We start from the raw sequence: 15,316 nt of genomic DNA, 5'->3' as shown, positions 1-15,316 counted from the left end.
TAGTCGCATTTGGCGCTAGTAAATGCCACCAGACAGCTCTACACTGAGTGTTCTGGTAAGCCAGGGCAATATAAGCTAGCGGTTCGTCCCACATAGCTTGTTTTAACACGGTAAATGCGCAAGCTACAGGCTGATAATACTCACCTATGAGCCGATGAAAGGAGTAGTGCCAAGCATGGTTAACATCTAATGCTGCTCCAACAGATTTGGAGATTTAGCCGGGGTTAGCAGCAGGCTACTGTCTGATATACTTGCCTCTGAACTAAAAAAAGTGCTAGCGCTTACATACTAACATAAGCAGTGAGGACCACATACTAAGTGGTGAGCATCAGATTGTAAGCGGTGAGCACCAGATAGTAAGTGGTGAGCACCATCTGCTAAGTGGTGAGCACCAGATAATGGTAGCCAGCAAGCTGTAGTTTAAACTGACAGATGTTCCACAGTAAAATAAAGTTGTTAGCTATCTAGTTAGCTATGTTAGCTAATGTTAACTACTTTATTTCAGTTGGGAATGTTTTAGCTAGGTAGCTACAGGTAGCTAGCTATAAGCCCAGAGCTAACGACAGCCAACTGACTCTTATTAGATATGCACAAGGCAGGAGGTATCATTTTGTAGAAAAAGCTTTTGGGCACACACACACACACACACACACACACAGAGCGGCTACTTTCACTCAAGTCTACCATATACTGTATAGAGCGCAATGCAAGCCTTTAAGCTAAGCTAACTTAGCTAGCCTTAGGTTAGCTGACTAGATCTTTGCAAAAGCAGCCTTATTAGATAACAAATGGCAGCTAAATAAATATGATTTTGATAACTGGATGGAGGATTGCAGAGCATGTGTACAGCACAACGTAGCAGTCTGTGAAGTTATGTACAGACCAGTGAATATACTATCTGGTGCTCTTCACTTTGTATGTGATGGTCACAACTTTGTATGTGGTGCCCACCACTTTTTTCATGTAAAAAAATATACACCTCTTGTCCCTCAGGGGCTCCGTAGAAATGAATGCAATAAATGTTTTTTTAAAGGATAGGAGAGTTTTATGAAATAATTTAAGCAAGACTGTTATGTTTCATTATGTCAAAGGAACACATTTCAGCTATTAATGGAAAAAAAATATGGTTTAGGATTTAGTGACTCTTTAAAGAACTGCTGCCTGCACCGGTTTAAGCTTCTAGACGGAGCACGAGAGTCCCTTATTGGAACACAACCAGCCTGTGGGGGGGAGCGGGGGTCTGTTCCAGTGACGCGTGTGGACTGTTAGCCAATAGGAAGGGCGGTATGTAAATGAGCAGCGGTACAGTAGGAAGTGTCGGTAGCGCTGCTGGGTGGGAGAGTGGAGGAGGGAGGGAGGGAGAAGCTGCTAGAAGGGAAGGGCGGATAATAATGCTGCTGCTGCTTCTGCTGTAGCGAACAGGCAGGTTCATTAATGGAAAGGTACAGAGACAGCTGAGATATACCTGTATGTGGGGAGAGGATCCGCTGGGGAAAGCCTCGCTGGAGCAGGTAGGTTTTAGTACCGATGTTTCGGGGAGTGACTCGCTAGCTGCAGCGGCTAATGATAATCATCACTGGTTAACTAGCGAAGCTTCTGTTTTCATGTTCTGCCTCCATCCACCCTGCTCACACACTTCTGTTGTTGTTTAGCTGGGTAGCTAGCTTAGCTTTATTTCAGCTAAATATGTGTCTCTATTTCTGTTTTAAAACAGTGAGGAGAGATATTGTTACATAGCTAGAGAGATGCTCAGAAGCTTCAGTAGTAGTAGTTGTTAGCTCTTCCTAGGTTAGCAGCGGAGTGGTGAAGTATTCAGGCCTCGGGTACATTTAAAAAACAAAACATTCAGATTCTCCTAATGAATAAAACATTCTCTCCTTAATAATAAACGCTATACACGAGTAAACTACAAGTTTAAACTGTTATTTCTACTTCACTCCAGTTATAAACGGCTTTAGCAGTATGAGTCATAGGAAGCATAGGAAGTTTGCATCCTCTTCAGCATTAACTAGTTATTTTTCTTATTTTCCGTTCCACCTTAAATTTGGCAGCAGTTAACTACGCCTGTATGGACGGCTACAATGCAACTTTTGCACCATTTAAGGTGGAACGGAAAATTCAGACAGAAAGCCAACTTCAGCACGGTGTGAATCATTCAGCTAGCTGTTCGCTAGCTTTTTACCGTAAGTGAGTCGTGATCACGACTTATTGAAACAGATAACACGACAGCTAAAACAATGTATTAAGCATTTTTAAAAAATGTTTTAAATTAAAAATATCTGTTAGATGTAATATAGACCTGTGTTTTGTGTTTTTTATTCTATTTAAAGATTGTAAAATATTTTTTCCCCACAAAATGCAGAAGCACGTTTAGAAAGAAATGCAGTATTGACAGCATTACATGAGAAAACAAATAATTTTATTAGTAAATAATAATAATACTATGACAGTAATGTTGATAATCATAATCAAACATTATTTGAAGATTTACAGTTTTAGTTTACTGTGTTCTTATATGCAGATCCGGTCATCCTTTTTTTGTTTCTGAAGTCATATATTGTCCATCATTATCTAAACAAAGTTATTTATGTTGACAAGTAACAAGATTGTAAAATCTTATCAGCCTTATGTTCACAGACCATGCAGTCTGTAACATGTCAATCATTTTACTCTTTTATTTTCCATTATACACATCATCATGGAAATAAATTATCCTGTTGTAAGTGATTTAATTTATTATTTTAATTAACAGCATTTATAGATTGTTTCCAGAGGTGGAAAGTAACTAATTACATTTACTCACATTACTGTAATTGAGTAGATTTTATGAGTAATTTATAATTTGTAGTTTTTAAAATAGGTAATTTGACTTTTACTCAAGTACATTTTTACACAAGTAAATTACTTCGCTACATTGGAAAACTCCTTGTTACTAAGTAACAAACAAAATGCTGGAAAAAAAAACAAATTGTCTAAATAAAAAAAAAATTAGTTTTGTTCTCCATGGCAGCGCAGCTGAACTTTTCCCAGCAGTGTTTATTACGGTTAGTGGGAGAGACGCTGTGTGGATCAGCTGTGCTCGGGGGAACTGGTGTTCTGTCGAGTTATGCTACCCATCGATATGTGCTTCTTTACGGCACTGCGCATGCGCCGACCAGCAAGTTTTTCATGATAATTCCTTAAGTTTTTATTAGGAATATCTGATTGGATATTAAAAACCATGTAAAAAGCAGATAAAGCATGGCAATGGCAAGTTAAAAAATAATAATGAACTGTAAAACTATAAAAATACGGTTTATAGTCACGTATATGACCATAACCTTTTAACAGTAAAGAAAAAAAAAATGGATCATAGAAACCTATACCACTTGTTCTTGAAAATGTTGTATGGGGTGGTCTAAACAAATACTGCCTGAAAGGTCCAAATTTTAATTTAATAATTATTTAATTTATAATTTGTACTTTTTTGCATCAAGTAAATAAAAGTAACTATGTAACTTTTACTCAAAGTACATTTCAAATTGAGTACTTTTTTTACTTTTACTCGAGTAGATTTTTAGGTAGGTACTTTTACTTGAGTAGAATTTTAGCAAAGTAAAGGTACTTTTACTTGATTACAATTTTCAGTACTTTTTCCACCTCTGGTTGTTTCACGTTTTAAATCAATGGTTCACTACTGTTCTTTGCTTCTGGCTGAGAAACATTTTGGGCAGACTCTCTCTGGATTCCTTGTTGTGAGGGTTATTTTATTTCATGGAATTTCTTAATTTATTTTGGGCCTTGAGCTTGTGATACTTATCTAACATAACTTGTGATGGTGGCAGTTCATATAAGGCTAAAAAAAATAAATTTAACCCTCTGTGTTTTTCTGTTTGTATTGTGTTTGTAAAATATTTAATTATAATAATATTAAGCACTTGTGTTCTTGTATTCAGATATATTTATCCTACTTTCTGGAGAGTCATATATTATCCATTTTACCCATTATTAGCAAGTACTTTCCACACAATCAAATGTAAAAAGTAATTTTACTTACACAAATTTGTCTTGCTATCAACAAGATACTGTAGATCACTATCTAAACAAAGTTATTTATATCGACAAGATATAAGATTGTAAAATCTTATCAGCCTCATGTTCACAGACCATGTAGTCAGTACAATGTCAATCCTTTTACTATTTTGTTTTCCATAATGCACAAGTTCATGGAAATTAAATATCCTATTAGTGATTCATTTCATAAATTCATTCATAAATAAGAGCATATATAGAATGTTTCACGTTCTTTAATTCTGGCTGAAAAATGTTTTTTGCAGACTTGACTCTCTGGATTCCCTGCTGTGAGGATTATTCTATTTCATAGTGTGTCTTCCTAATTTATTTTGGGCCTTGAGCTCGTGATACTTATCTGACATAACTTGTGATGGTGGCAGTTTTCCAAAAATCTTTGAGGAAAAAAAAAGGATTTGAGTTCCATATTTACCATATTTTATTGTGTTCAATTGTGGTAAAGACTCTGAAGACAAGAAAAATATTTATTTACTACATGTATCCATGGGGCAAACAAATATTAACCAGTAAATAATCATTTATTTTAAATATATACCCTGTTGTGTTGATGTGAAATATTTCCTGTATTTAAAACATGTTTCTCTTCACAGTTTGGACCGAAACACTGTGACCAAAACCCCCGCAAGTGCGACTTCTTAGTCCAAGCACAAGAGATTACATTCTAGAAGTCAACTGAAGCAACAAAGTAAGTTACACAACCTTTCCAGAATTAACACATTCACCTCTTCCTGTTTGTTATTTATCAGAGCATGTCTAAACTAAGCTATTACATATTCCTCTTTTTTGAGTGCTGTTCTGCATTTGAGTAAACACATGCGTCTATTTACTTGTATTTGCATGGGTTTATGTTCCACAGATATACATAATCTATTTTTAGATTACACTGTCTAAACTGTCCTTATCTCTTACTGTTATGCAGGCATTGTTTTGTACTGGACTTTTAAACAGGGTATATACACTACCTGGCCAAACACTAATATTTGGGTGGACTGTATTTAGCTTTGATTACAGCACGCATTTGCTGTGGCATCACAAGCTTTTGCAGTGTCTCAGCATTTATTTCTGTCCAGAGCACAAATATCTATCTTAAATGGGGTTAAGGTCTGGACTCTGTGGTGGCCAGCCTGTATGTGAAAATGATGTCTTACTCTTTCTGAACCCTGCCCTCTCACAATCTGTGCACCATGAGTCCTGGAATTGTCATTCTGGGATATGCCCGTGCCATCATGGAAGAAAAAAAAAAATCCATTGATTAAATAACCTGGTGCTTCACTATATTTAGGTAGTGACCTTATTCTTCGAGCACATAATGTTACTGAACCTAGACCTGACCAACCGCCGAAACCACAGATCATAGCACTGCCCCCAGAGGATAGTACAGTAGGCACTACATTACATTTTACAATGGAAATAGTGGGATAGAGAAGAAAGTGGGAGCAGAAAATGAGGTTAGAAGTAGTTAGATTGTAAGAGGTGTTAGGAGAGTAAGTGCTCTTTGAAGAGTTCTGTCTTCAGTAGTTTCTTAAAGACAATGAGGGACGCTCTAGGTCTGGTAGTGGAAGATAGTTTGTTCCACAATTGGGGAACTATATATAAGAACAGTCTGGATTGCTGTATGTCAACGTTGACAAAGCTACAAAGCTAGGTGGCGTTTACCGAAGGAGCGCAGTGGCCGGGAGGAAACGTAAGCCTTAAGGACTGAGAACAAGTAGGAGGGAGCTGCTCTGTCACCACCTTGTAGGCAACACTAGACATATGGTGATGGTGCATCATTCCCGCCACCCCTTTTCTTACCCTAATCCACCCATCACTCTGGAACAGGTTAAATCTGGACTGATCAGACCACATGACCTTCTTCCATTTCTCCAGAGTCCAATCTTTATGCTCCCAAGCAAATTGAGCCATTGTTTGACAGTTAGCCTCTGATAAGTGTTTTTTTTTTTTTTTAAGACCACACAGCTGTTGGGTCCCAAACTCTGTATTTCCCTTCACATTGTGCATGAGGAAATGCTCTTACTTTCACTTTTAAATCTCATATTCTTGAGTTCCAAGTGTTTTAAGTGATCACTGATCACAATCATAATTTTTTTTTTCTGACCACATTCCTTCCTCAAAGATGATGTTTCCCCACTGTCTTTCTACTTTTACTTTTTAATAATGCGTTGGACAGATCTTAACCCGATTTTTGTAGTTTCTGCAATCTCCTTAGATGTTTTCTCTGCTTGATGCATGTCAACAATTTGACCCTTCTGAAACAGATAACATATTTTCCATGACCACAGGATGTTCTTTCTTTCTTTCTTTCTTTCTTTCTTTCTTTCTTTCTTTCTATATGACTGTTTAACTACAGAGAAGCTACTCCCTGCATCAGTTACAGTTTAATAACTTGTAACCATCTGGACATAATTGCCCAAGCTGTAATTATTCAATTTGGGCTTATACCTATTTACTTGTTTAAATGTATTACTTTATAAGGGGAATTTAAGCTTGAATTGATTTCTGATATGTACACTGTCTTATTGTTTCTCATTTCTCTTGTCAGGCCAGCCATGTCAACTCACGATTCAGAGGTGTACACGGTGGCACCGGAGATGCCAGCCATGTTTGATGGGATGAAGCTGGCAGCCGTTGCCACCATCCTCTACGTCGTCGTCCGGTGCCTCAACCTGAAAAGCCCCACAGCCCCTCCAGACCTCACCTACCAGGACACAGCGCTCAACCGCTTCCTGCTAAAGTCCTGCCCCCATCTGACCAAAGAGTGAGTTTAATTAATTGACTCATGTATAATAATTAATTTGTTTCTGTCCAGTGTATTGGTGAGATAAATAGAGTCTGTTGCTGCTTTCTGACCTTAATTTTGTGTATCAGTAACATGATTTCTGGGTGCTGTCTTCACACTTGCTAAGATGACGCGGCAAAGCTGAAAGGTCATTGATTTGCTTTGTTTGTTAAATGGCTATTTTCAGCTAGAGCACACATGATTATACACCCCACTGTGGTCTTTTAAGAAACCAATCAATAAAAGGGTTTCCATAGTGACAAGAACTGGATACACACACTTAATTTAAACGACACCATGCATCCAACAATAAAGGTTAGTACAAGCTGATTTTAGACACTGGTAAATACAGTGGTGCACAAAGGATTAAAAGCTTCTTTTGCTTCTCTTGATGTTTAATGAGGGATGCTAGCCTGCCTCTACTTCCTGTAATTGGTCTGAAAGTGACCAATTAGAAAACTTTCTAAAAAAAAAAAAAAAAAAAAAAAAAAAAAAGGAACCGAATTATGGACTAGTAGATCTGGATTAAGAACATATTTTTGGTCAAACCAAATATTGTTCCCATTTTCTACTTCACCAACTAAAGTAGCTGTTTTCTATCTAAAAAAAAATGTGCAGGCTGTACAGGGCTATTATAGTAACGTTAGCTGAGGTAACTTAGCCCTAGCATTTGTTTGATTATCAAAAGACTGGCTGTCTTTCTCTTTGTAAATTTGAGTCACATGTGATTTACTGTGGCTTTCTATCATCTGAAATGGCTTTAATTTAGTGCAATTCTGTAAAATTGCTTTGTAGTGCACTGAGCATGAAGCACCTGGGCGCATTTGACCTGCAGTGCCAAGGCCAATGTGCCACTGGCTTTTGGTACGTGTCCACAGGCACTTTTATTTAACGCATTTTGCCGCGCTGGATCTCTCGGCTCTTCATGTGGTCGTGTCTGTGACGTTTTTGTTTAAATGAAGCAATAGAAGTAGACAATCATAAGTTTAAGAATTTTAATTTTTAATCAACCTCATTGTAGTCTATAGTTCTGTACATCCGTATTCTGCCGTTTTAACTACCATTCCATTTTTGAAAGAAAGCTGCTTGGTGTGTGTGGTGCTGGTATGTGTGTGTGTGTTAAGTCGCAGCCTGCTCTTCCCTGATTGGCTGGACGCAGCGCGATGGCCAGATTCATTTATATAAAGTTGAGCTCTGCCGAACCTTTTCGGCGGCTATCTCTATTGAAATTTTTAGGATGTGTCGAGGCTTAAGTGCTAGTGGACAAATACCATTTGGATTACAATGTTTTTACTTGCGTAACTTTTCTTAAGGTTAGCTAGTTTAGTCTACTTTTGTATCTTTTCTCATCTCCCTGTCTTCCTTATTTCTGTCACCCTCTAGTCAGGTGAGTAGAGAGATAGGAAGACTGCGTTGGGTGTCATCACATGTCTTTATGTCTTTACTTTAAATTAAAAAACACGTTCACTGCACATTCACTGTACGTGCTTTGATTTGATTTGCTGAAACAATATTCTTTGATGTTTCTTACATAATCCCTCCCTGAATTCAGCAGTTTTCCTGCCCGTGTCTGAGTGGTTTGTTTGAAGACAGGGTGTGATCTTCCTCCGCACCCTTGAACATTCTTTTAGTGTTGTGACTAATTTATTACACAGGGCACAGGTACTGTAGTGTGTGCATTTCTAACAAATACAGCTGAAATGTTTACCTTGGTGAAGCTGAACTGGAAACTCTATATGTTTCGTCTCTAGTGGGGTGATTTATTAACCTCCTGTTAGACTTGGCTGGGACTTAGATTTAAATTCCAGAAGCAGTGTGTCATGAAAACAGTGCGAAAGGCTTAGACTGCCAGAACCTGTTCAGGTTTTTTCAGGACATCTGTGTAATATCTTCTCCCTGACCCCTAAGTTTGTGTTAGCCTGCAATGCCTGAAAACAAGGTGGTGGGCGAGTAAGCTTCTCTTTTCTAACCCAAAGTGACACTGGCTGGTTATGTAATTGTTTGTTTCCAGCACAGTTACTACGGTGGTAACTGAAGGATCAATCATTGTGGAAGCACAGCGCCAGCCACTGTCCTCATCTGTTCCACACAATTACATTAAACCCATTTACCTTGATGGTTCTAGTGAGTTTGACCGATTGAGCTGTGCCAGAGATGTACATTCCAAGTAAGTCAGAGATGTGTGTTCAGGATAAGGTGGATCAAAAGGTCTTCTGTCTGGACCGGAATGTGTGACTCAATTCTGGACTTTTGAACTTTAATAGGTGTGCCAAGCCAGCACATCCTCTGAGTGGGTGATGATATGTTCTCCTTATTGTGATATAGTACTTTACCTATTGCTTTTGTGTGAATCATCAGCATTTATGCAATGCAGAGCAACTTTTTGGATCATAAAGATGGATTTATTCTTTTTGTAGTGAGTTTGTGAACAGTGGCAGCAGCAAACAGTGAACAGTAAAATGTATAGTGTTGAAATAGGTAAGGAGGCAAAAAATAGGCCTTGTGTAGCTCACACTTATCTTAATTAATTTTGGCTGTGTTTTGTGCATAACATGAAATCCAAAACCAATCAGCACGTCACTCGCCATTTCCTTTAAGAACCAGGTGTGCTCTGCAAATTGGTAGCGATTCTGCGCTCCTCAGCAGAAGAAACTTACAGAACATTTACGGGCAAATTAGTATTATTTAATTTGTTTTCTGTTGTTGAAGTAAAAGTTGGGTCTGTAGAATTGTGTTGTGCACCTGCGTTGCCAAGATAGCAATGAATGTCTTGACGGTTGACTGTCGCACCTCATTTCCAGACCACCGTACCCATCAGATTAGATGTAGTCACATGCACTTTTGCTAATTGAACGATGAGCGGCGTGAAAATGGACTTTGCGTTGTGTAAGGTAGCAATGAGCGTTGTGTCGAGCCTTGAACAGTGCGTAAGATAGAGCCCTATATGTCAACCATGAGCTTTTTATGTTTGTGCTGTTGCTGTGTTATAAAAAACTCTTTCTTCAAAACTACAAATTTACAGGAAAGAGATAAAATCTTCCTCATATTCAATGAAGATCAAGTTAGAGTTTCTATTAGTCCATTTGTTAAGACATTTTGACACAGTGTAAGGGACAGTTTTACGAGTTCCAATTATGTAGTGAACTAAAAATGTAAAAAATAAAAATTGCACATACTTGTTTTTAATTGGACAGCAACAGTATGCTTGTGTTCATTTTTATATTTTAAGGTAAAGAAGAATCTGTATTTTTTTTTAGTAGGAGGTCTAGTCTGTCATATTTGTGGCCTAATTGTATTACATTTAATTTAACATAAGCAGTGTTGAAAATATGCTAAAATAAAGTGCTTTATGTAAAGTCTGTTATGTATTAATTTTTTCAGACTCTTTATAGACAATATAGTATGCTCTATTCTTTAACTCTAGACTTTTTTTATGAATAGCACCATGATGTCTTGCTACTTTTTGTCTTTCCTGAAAGCTTATCTGTTGTAGTTGTGCGTTGCTGCGACTCGCAGATACTCAAGGCAAGCCACAAGTCGACACAACCAATGTGGAAGGCTTAACCCTGGTCCATCTGATTGGTTACAGTTGGCTTAATTTATTTAACACCACTTCCCATCAGGCAGTGTTCCAGGCTATTTAAGGGTTGTTTCGTCACCTTTGTTGTTGTTTCTGGATTAACCACCTGCTAATTTTACTCTTCTGGTTAGTTCCTTAGCCTATTTACCTTCTCACAGACAGTGACCACTATGTAGAACTGTACTTGTAGAGCCAGGACTTCACATTCTAGAGTCCTCTATTTACATTTAGCTGCTCAACTCATGCATTAACTACAGCATAATTAAGTGCTTATCTTATATAACAGGGCATGTCCTGTGTTATCACTTACAGAGACACGGACGAATAGGGATGGGTTCGTGAAATAGATACCAGTGGACTTCTCTCTCTCTTGCAGATTTTCACTGTAACATTGTGTATTAAAATGCTGCAGTGTCTCCCACCTCCATGCTGGACTGAGTGCCCTTGGCTATTGCTGTAAACAAGAGCAAAACCGCTCAGCCAGTCCATTTACTCCATTCCGGTCATATAGCAATTGGAAGCGTACTTGAAAGTCAGTGCTGCATAGTGAATGAGAGATGACTAGTATAGGGAGTAGTGAATAGAAAATGATGCAGTGTAGCTTTGCTTATATAAGGCACATTCTCTGAAGAACTCTTAAACTGTAGTACTGATATAATACATATATAATGTTATTCATCCTAGAGGCAGAATAAGTAATCCTATTACAACATAGTCATGTTATTGTTTATCTTCAGCCTCTGACATGTTCGTGAACATAATAGTTTTACCTAAGGCAGGACAATATGCTTTAAACAAACAAAAATCCATTATGAAAAAAGCTAATGAAAAATATTGATGGAACATGTAACATTTTAGTATCTTAGCAGATATTCCAACAAAGCACGATACATTTTAACAGTGCTATTCTAATAAGAAATTATTTTAGCAGTGCTGTTCTAGTCACATAATAACTTAGCTAGCCAGGTTACCTCAGCATTGTCATTCCAATCCATTTTAGTCCTAGATTTACTTCAGTAGCCCTATTCTAACCATACATTTACTTTAGCAATGCTATACTAGTCACACATTTAATTAGCTAGCTAGCTCAATAGTGCTATTCTAATTTTAAATTTACCTCAGCAGTCCAGTTTTAGTTAAAGATGTACTTCAGAAGCCCTATTCTAACCATACATTTACTTTATCAGAGCTGTTCTAGTCACACATTAAGTTACACTTTTAGTTAATGTTGCTATCCTAGTTCTGATTATTTATGTGAGTAAATAAAATAAAAAAAGACTTAAACCTATTAGCTCTCCCACCCAGCTCTCTACCACACTCCCTGCCTGGTCTGTACACAGCGATACTTGGACAAGCAGTGACTTCATATTCATTGTTCATCTTTTTTAAGTGCGTTTTTGCCATTGTTGGCAGAATCTTTTTGAGTTGCCAGATTTTTTGCTGTTGACAAATATTCAATGCATTTTGAATGTCTGTACATTTAAACCATTTAATTTAATGTGCTCTGTAATGAATGTCAGTAAGTGACAGATGCTGTAAATAATATGCATTGAAATAAGTGCTGGGCGGTATACCAGTTCATTCGGTATAACGCGGGGTGAACTTGAACCGGTATGCGTTTCTCTCATACCGCCATGCCACTAGAGGCGCTGCGGAGCACCGTGTGGAACAGAACCGTAAAACGCTGGTCTAGCTCCATCCTGCACAGAAATCAGAACAGCTCCTGCTGCCGTTTCTACTGTATGAATGTTTTTATCCCAGTAAAATAGAGCAGTAACTGCAGCCCTTTTAAATATATTAATACTGTAGCTTAAAGGATTATTTGAATGTATTCGTTAAATGGAGAAAGAAGGGAATTGTAGCTTATTTAAATTTTGTAATGCCTATAATGGCTTCAGGAAACTTTTATCTAACTTGTGTTAAATTTGTTAGCGTATCGATTTTTAAGGTCTATTGTTTACATTCTTTAGCTATTTGTCTGTTTATAAAGTGTAATTTCTTTATATATTGTGTAATATTTTGTGGGAGTGGACCCAATACTAATCAAAGCCTTAATTTAAAGCCTTAGTGTTTTATATTATATGTACTCCTAACAGAACAGTAACTCACAAATCTATATTAAACAATGCAAAAAAAAAAAAAAAAAAAAACTGTGATATACTGTCTTGAAAAAAAATGTTATATACATTTTGGCCATACTGCCCAGCACTAATTGAAATAGGCTTTTAAATGTGTTTAAAATGATGCTGCTCTTAATGTAAGATTTTTGGTTGTGATTGTTGATTATCTCTGTAGGTGTTGAATTAATGTCCAGCCCTAGTTTTACCACACAGGACAAGACAGCTTGCCACAGTTCTTAAGAGCCTGAAGAACCTGTCTCCAGCACAGTGTTTACGTTTCCTCTGTGAACGCTTGGAAGGCAGCACGAGCTGTTTCGCTGTAGCTGCATGTGGGCTGAACCATTGCATAACTGTGCACTGTTCACCTGCACACCGCTGCCCAGAGTCAGCAGTAATGTGACCACTCTCTCATGCTGAGCAGAAACGCCCACTGCCCGCATCCTGGAACTGCGCTCCCTGGACTGACCGTAGGCTTGTGGAATGTAGAGCAGTGCCCTCACGCTCTGCTTATCATATCATTGCCATCTTGATGCAAAATTCCTGAACAGTACTGAACAGTACTTACTGCTATAAAAAGGTTCAGTCAGGAAAGACAGGGAATGGTTATATCATTGACCGTGATGTGCTTTTAACGGCACTGTAAGCATTATGTCACAGGCAAGCTTGTGTTTCTAAGAAGTGACTATACTCATTGAACCAATATACACAGTGTGAACGAAAGTATTAGGACACCTGCTAATTTTGTTTCTTCTGAAATCAAGGGTATTAAAGGAGAAGTCTGGTGTGAAATGGATTTGGGGTGCAGTAGTTTTGGTGATCCATCAGGTCTTGCATTGTTGTTAAAGTTCTTCTTATGCAAGGTTTTTTTATTTTATTTTATCTAATCTACTTAGAGATGTTTTGAAAAAGGAAGTGCAAGAATATGTGTGCTTAAGAGCTATTCTGGGTTTGACTCCAGTTCTAAGTAGGCAGTTTGTGGGCTATTTTGGGGTGTTTTGGTCGTTGTTGTTGTTTGTTGTTGTTAGCAGGAGCTAGATGTACTGGACTGTCAATCCATTTTACACTATATTTCTTCTTTAAATTTATAGCAACCATAACATTTTATACACTTTTTGCTAGAAAATCAGATTTTAATTCTTCAAAGTTTTCTGGTAATTAGGCCCTATTTATTTTAATCTGGTTTTCATCTTAATGTCAACAGTGCCACAGTGACCACTTGTTGATATGTAACCTACTATAAACACCTTACCTTATAGGGTCTATGATGCATTAAGGGTTGTGCATTTGGGTGTTTAGATTTTAAATGAATGCCATTTGATTTGCTCTTATCCGTCATGTATTTTATGTGAATCATCTTAGGCGAATGTAGAATTAGAACTCTTGCTCAAGGGTTATTATTGTTGTGTCATGGTGTGCTTGCCTATTAAGGGAATCAAACCCTAATCCTCCATGGTAAATGAAATGTAAGCACTGTGCTACATTACAAGCTTGTATTTCTGACAAGGGCAAGGTGTACTTTAATATACATTCCATGGTCTCCCTCTATATGCAAGTGAATCTCCTGCAAATAGGGGCTATTCCTAATGTCTATAATAAAAATAATGTACACTGTTTATTTGAACGTGTTGTTTGGCTATCAAAACATTATTCAGTACTGGTCAAAAGTTTGGACACACCTTCTCAGTCAGTGTTTTTATTCATATATTTCTACATTGTGAATGAATATTGTAGTTATCCAGACTATGAAGGATCACATAAGGAATTATGACAAGTTTTAATCCTGATGAGAGCCAGTTTCATCATAATGTTTTTGATTGAAACTTTGTGACTCACGTGCAGTCACAAAGACTAAGTTCTCACTGACCTTCACTCCTTAAAGTATTTTTTTCTTTACTTAGTTGAGTAGTTCTTGCAATAATATGGATTAGAACTTAAATTCGTTAAATAGGGCAAGACATTTAAGTAATTAACTGTTGACAAGCTATAGCTGTTAACTGAAAGCCATTCCAGGTGTCTACCTTATAAAGCTGACTGAAAGAAAATGCCAAGATGTGCAAAGCTGTCACTTTTTTGTTTACTAAGTAATTCCTTATATTTTTCTTTATAGATTGTTTATTTTAAATAAATAAAACACACTGATTTTTTGACTTGTACTGTATGTTGTAAATAAGTGACTCAAATTTAAGTTCAGTGCTCAGTATGAATAATTATTCATTTACATCAGGCCAAAGGTCGTCCAGCTTACTAATCATGTCCTGCAGGCCTGCTTATCATTACCGCTCATAGTCGTAAATACGTTGCCATAATAACCCAACATACTGACACACCAAATGAGAGAGACTAGTGCAAGTGGAACAATGCAGTTACTTATTTGTGTCATGTGCCTTTCTCCTCCAGATACATTCCTCCTTTGTTGTGGGGAAAAAGTGGCCATTTGCAGACTGCCCTGTACGGCAAGCTGGGCAGGGTCAGTTCACCCCATCCGAAAGGCCAACGCAAGTATCTGCCTATGCAGGATGGCGCCACATCGACTTTTGACCTCTTTGAGCCTTTGGCAGATCATCAGAGCGGAGGTTAGTATCTCCTGAGGATAAAGTTGCTTTGTCTGTAGACTGGGGTGAAATGTTAATCCTTGCACGGCAACCCAAGTCCAAAGAAACAAGCCTTGTATAAGCCTGTAATTTGCATTATGTCCCGTGTTCTGCTAACCAGTGCAGTACTGTATTAGTGCAGCCACTGTACAGTAACTCACTATCTTTCGGCTGT

At 37.7% G+C, this 15,316-nt stretch overlaps 1 protein-coding gene across 1 annotated transcript in view; it reads left to right on the top strand.

Annotated features, from left to right (window-relative positions):
• The first annotated feature begins 1,338 nt into the window (after window positions 1–1,338).
• Window positions 1,339–15,316, top strand: part of abhd2a (abhydrolase domain containing 2, acylglycerol lipase a) — a 29,311-nt gene continuing 15,333 nt past the window's right edge. Inside the window, exons 1-4 of the mRNA XM_007260228.4 lie at window positions 1,339–1,511; window positions 4,662–4,756; window positions 6,614–6,829; window positions 14,948–15,123. Of these exons, the coding sequence (XP_007260290.3) occupies window positions 6,621–6,829; window positions 14,948–15,123 (385 nt within the window). The 5' untranslated portion in view covers window positions 1,339–1,511; window positions 4,662–4,756; window positions 6,614–6,620. The remainder of the gene's footprint in view (window positions 1,512–4,661; window positions 4,757–6,613; window positions 6,830–14,947; window positions 15,124–15,316) is intronic.

This window comes from Astyanax mexicanus, chromosome 16 (assembly GCF_023375975.1).
Source record: "Astyanax mexicanus isolate ESR-SI-001 chromosome 16, AstMex3_surface, whole genome shotgun sequence".
NCBI classification, from domain to species: domain Eukaryota; kingdom Metazoa; phylum Chordata; class Actinopteri; order Characiformes; family Acestrorhamphidae; genus Astyanax; species Astyanax mexicanus.
The sequence above is the reverse complement of the archived record's forward strand: the minus strand, read 5'-3'. Positions and strand labels throughout refer to the sequence as shown.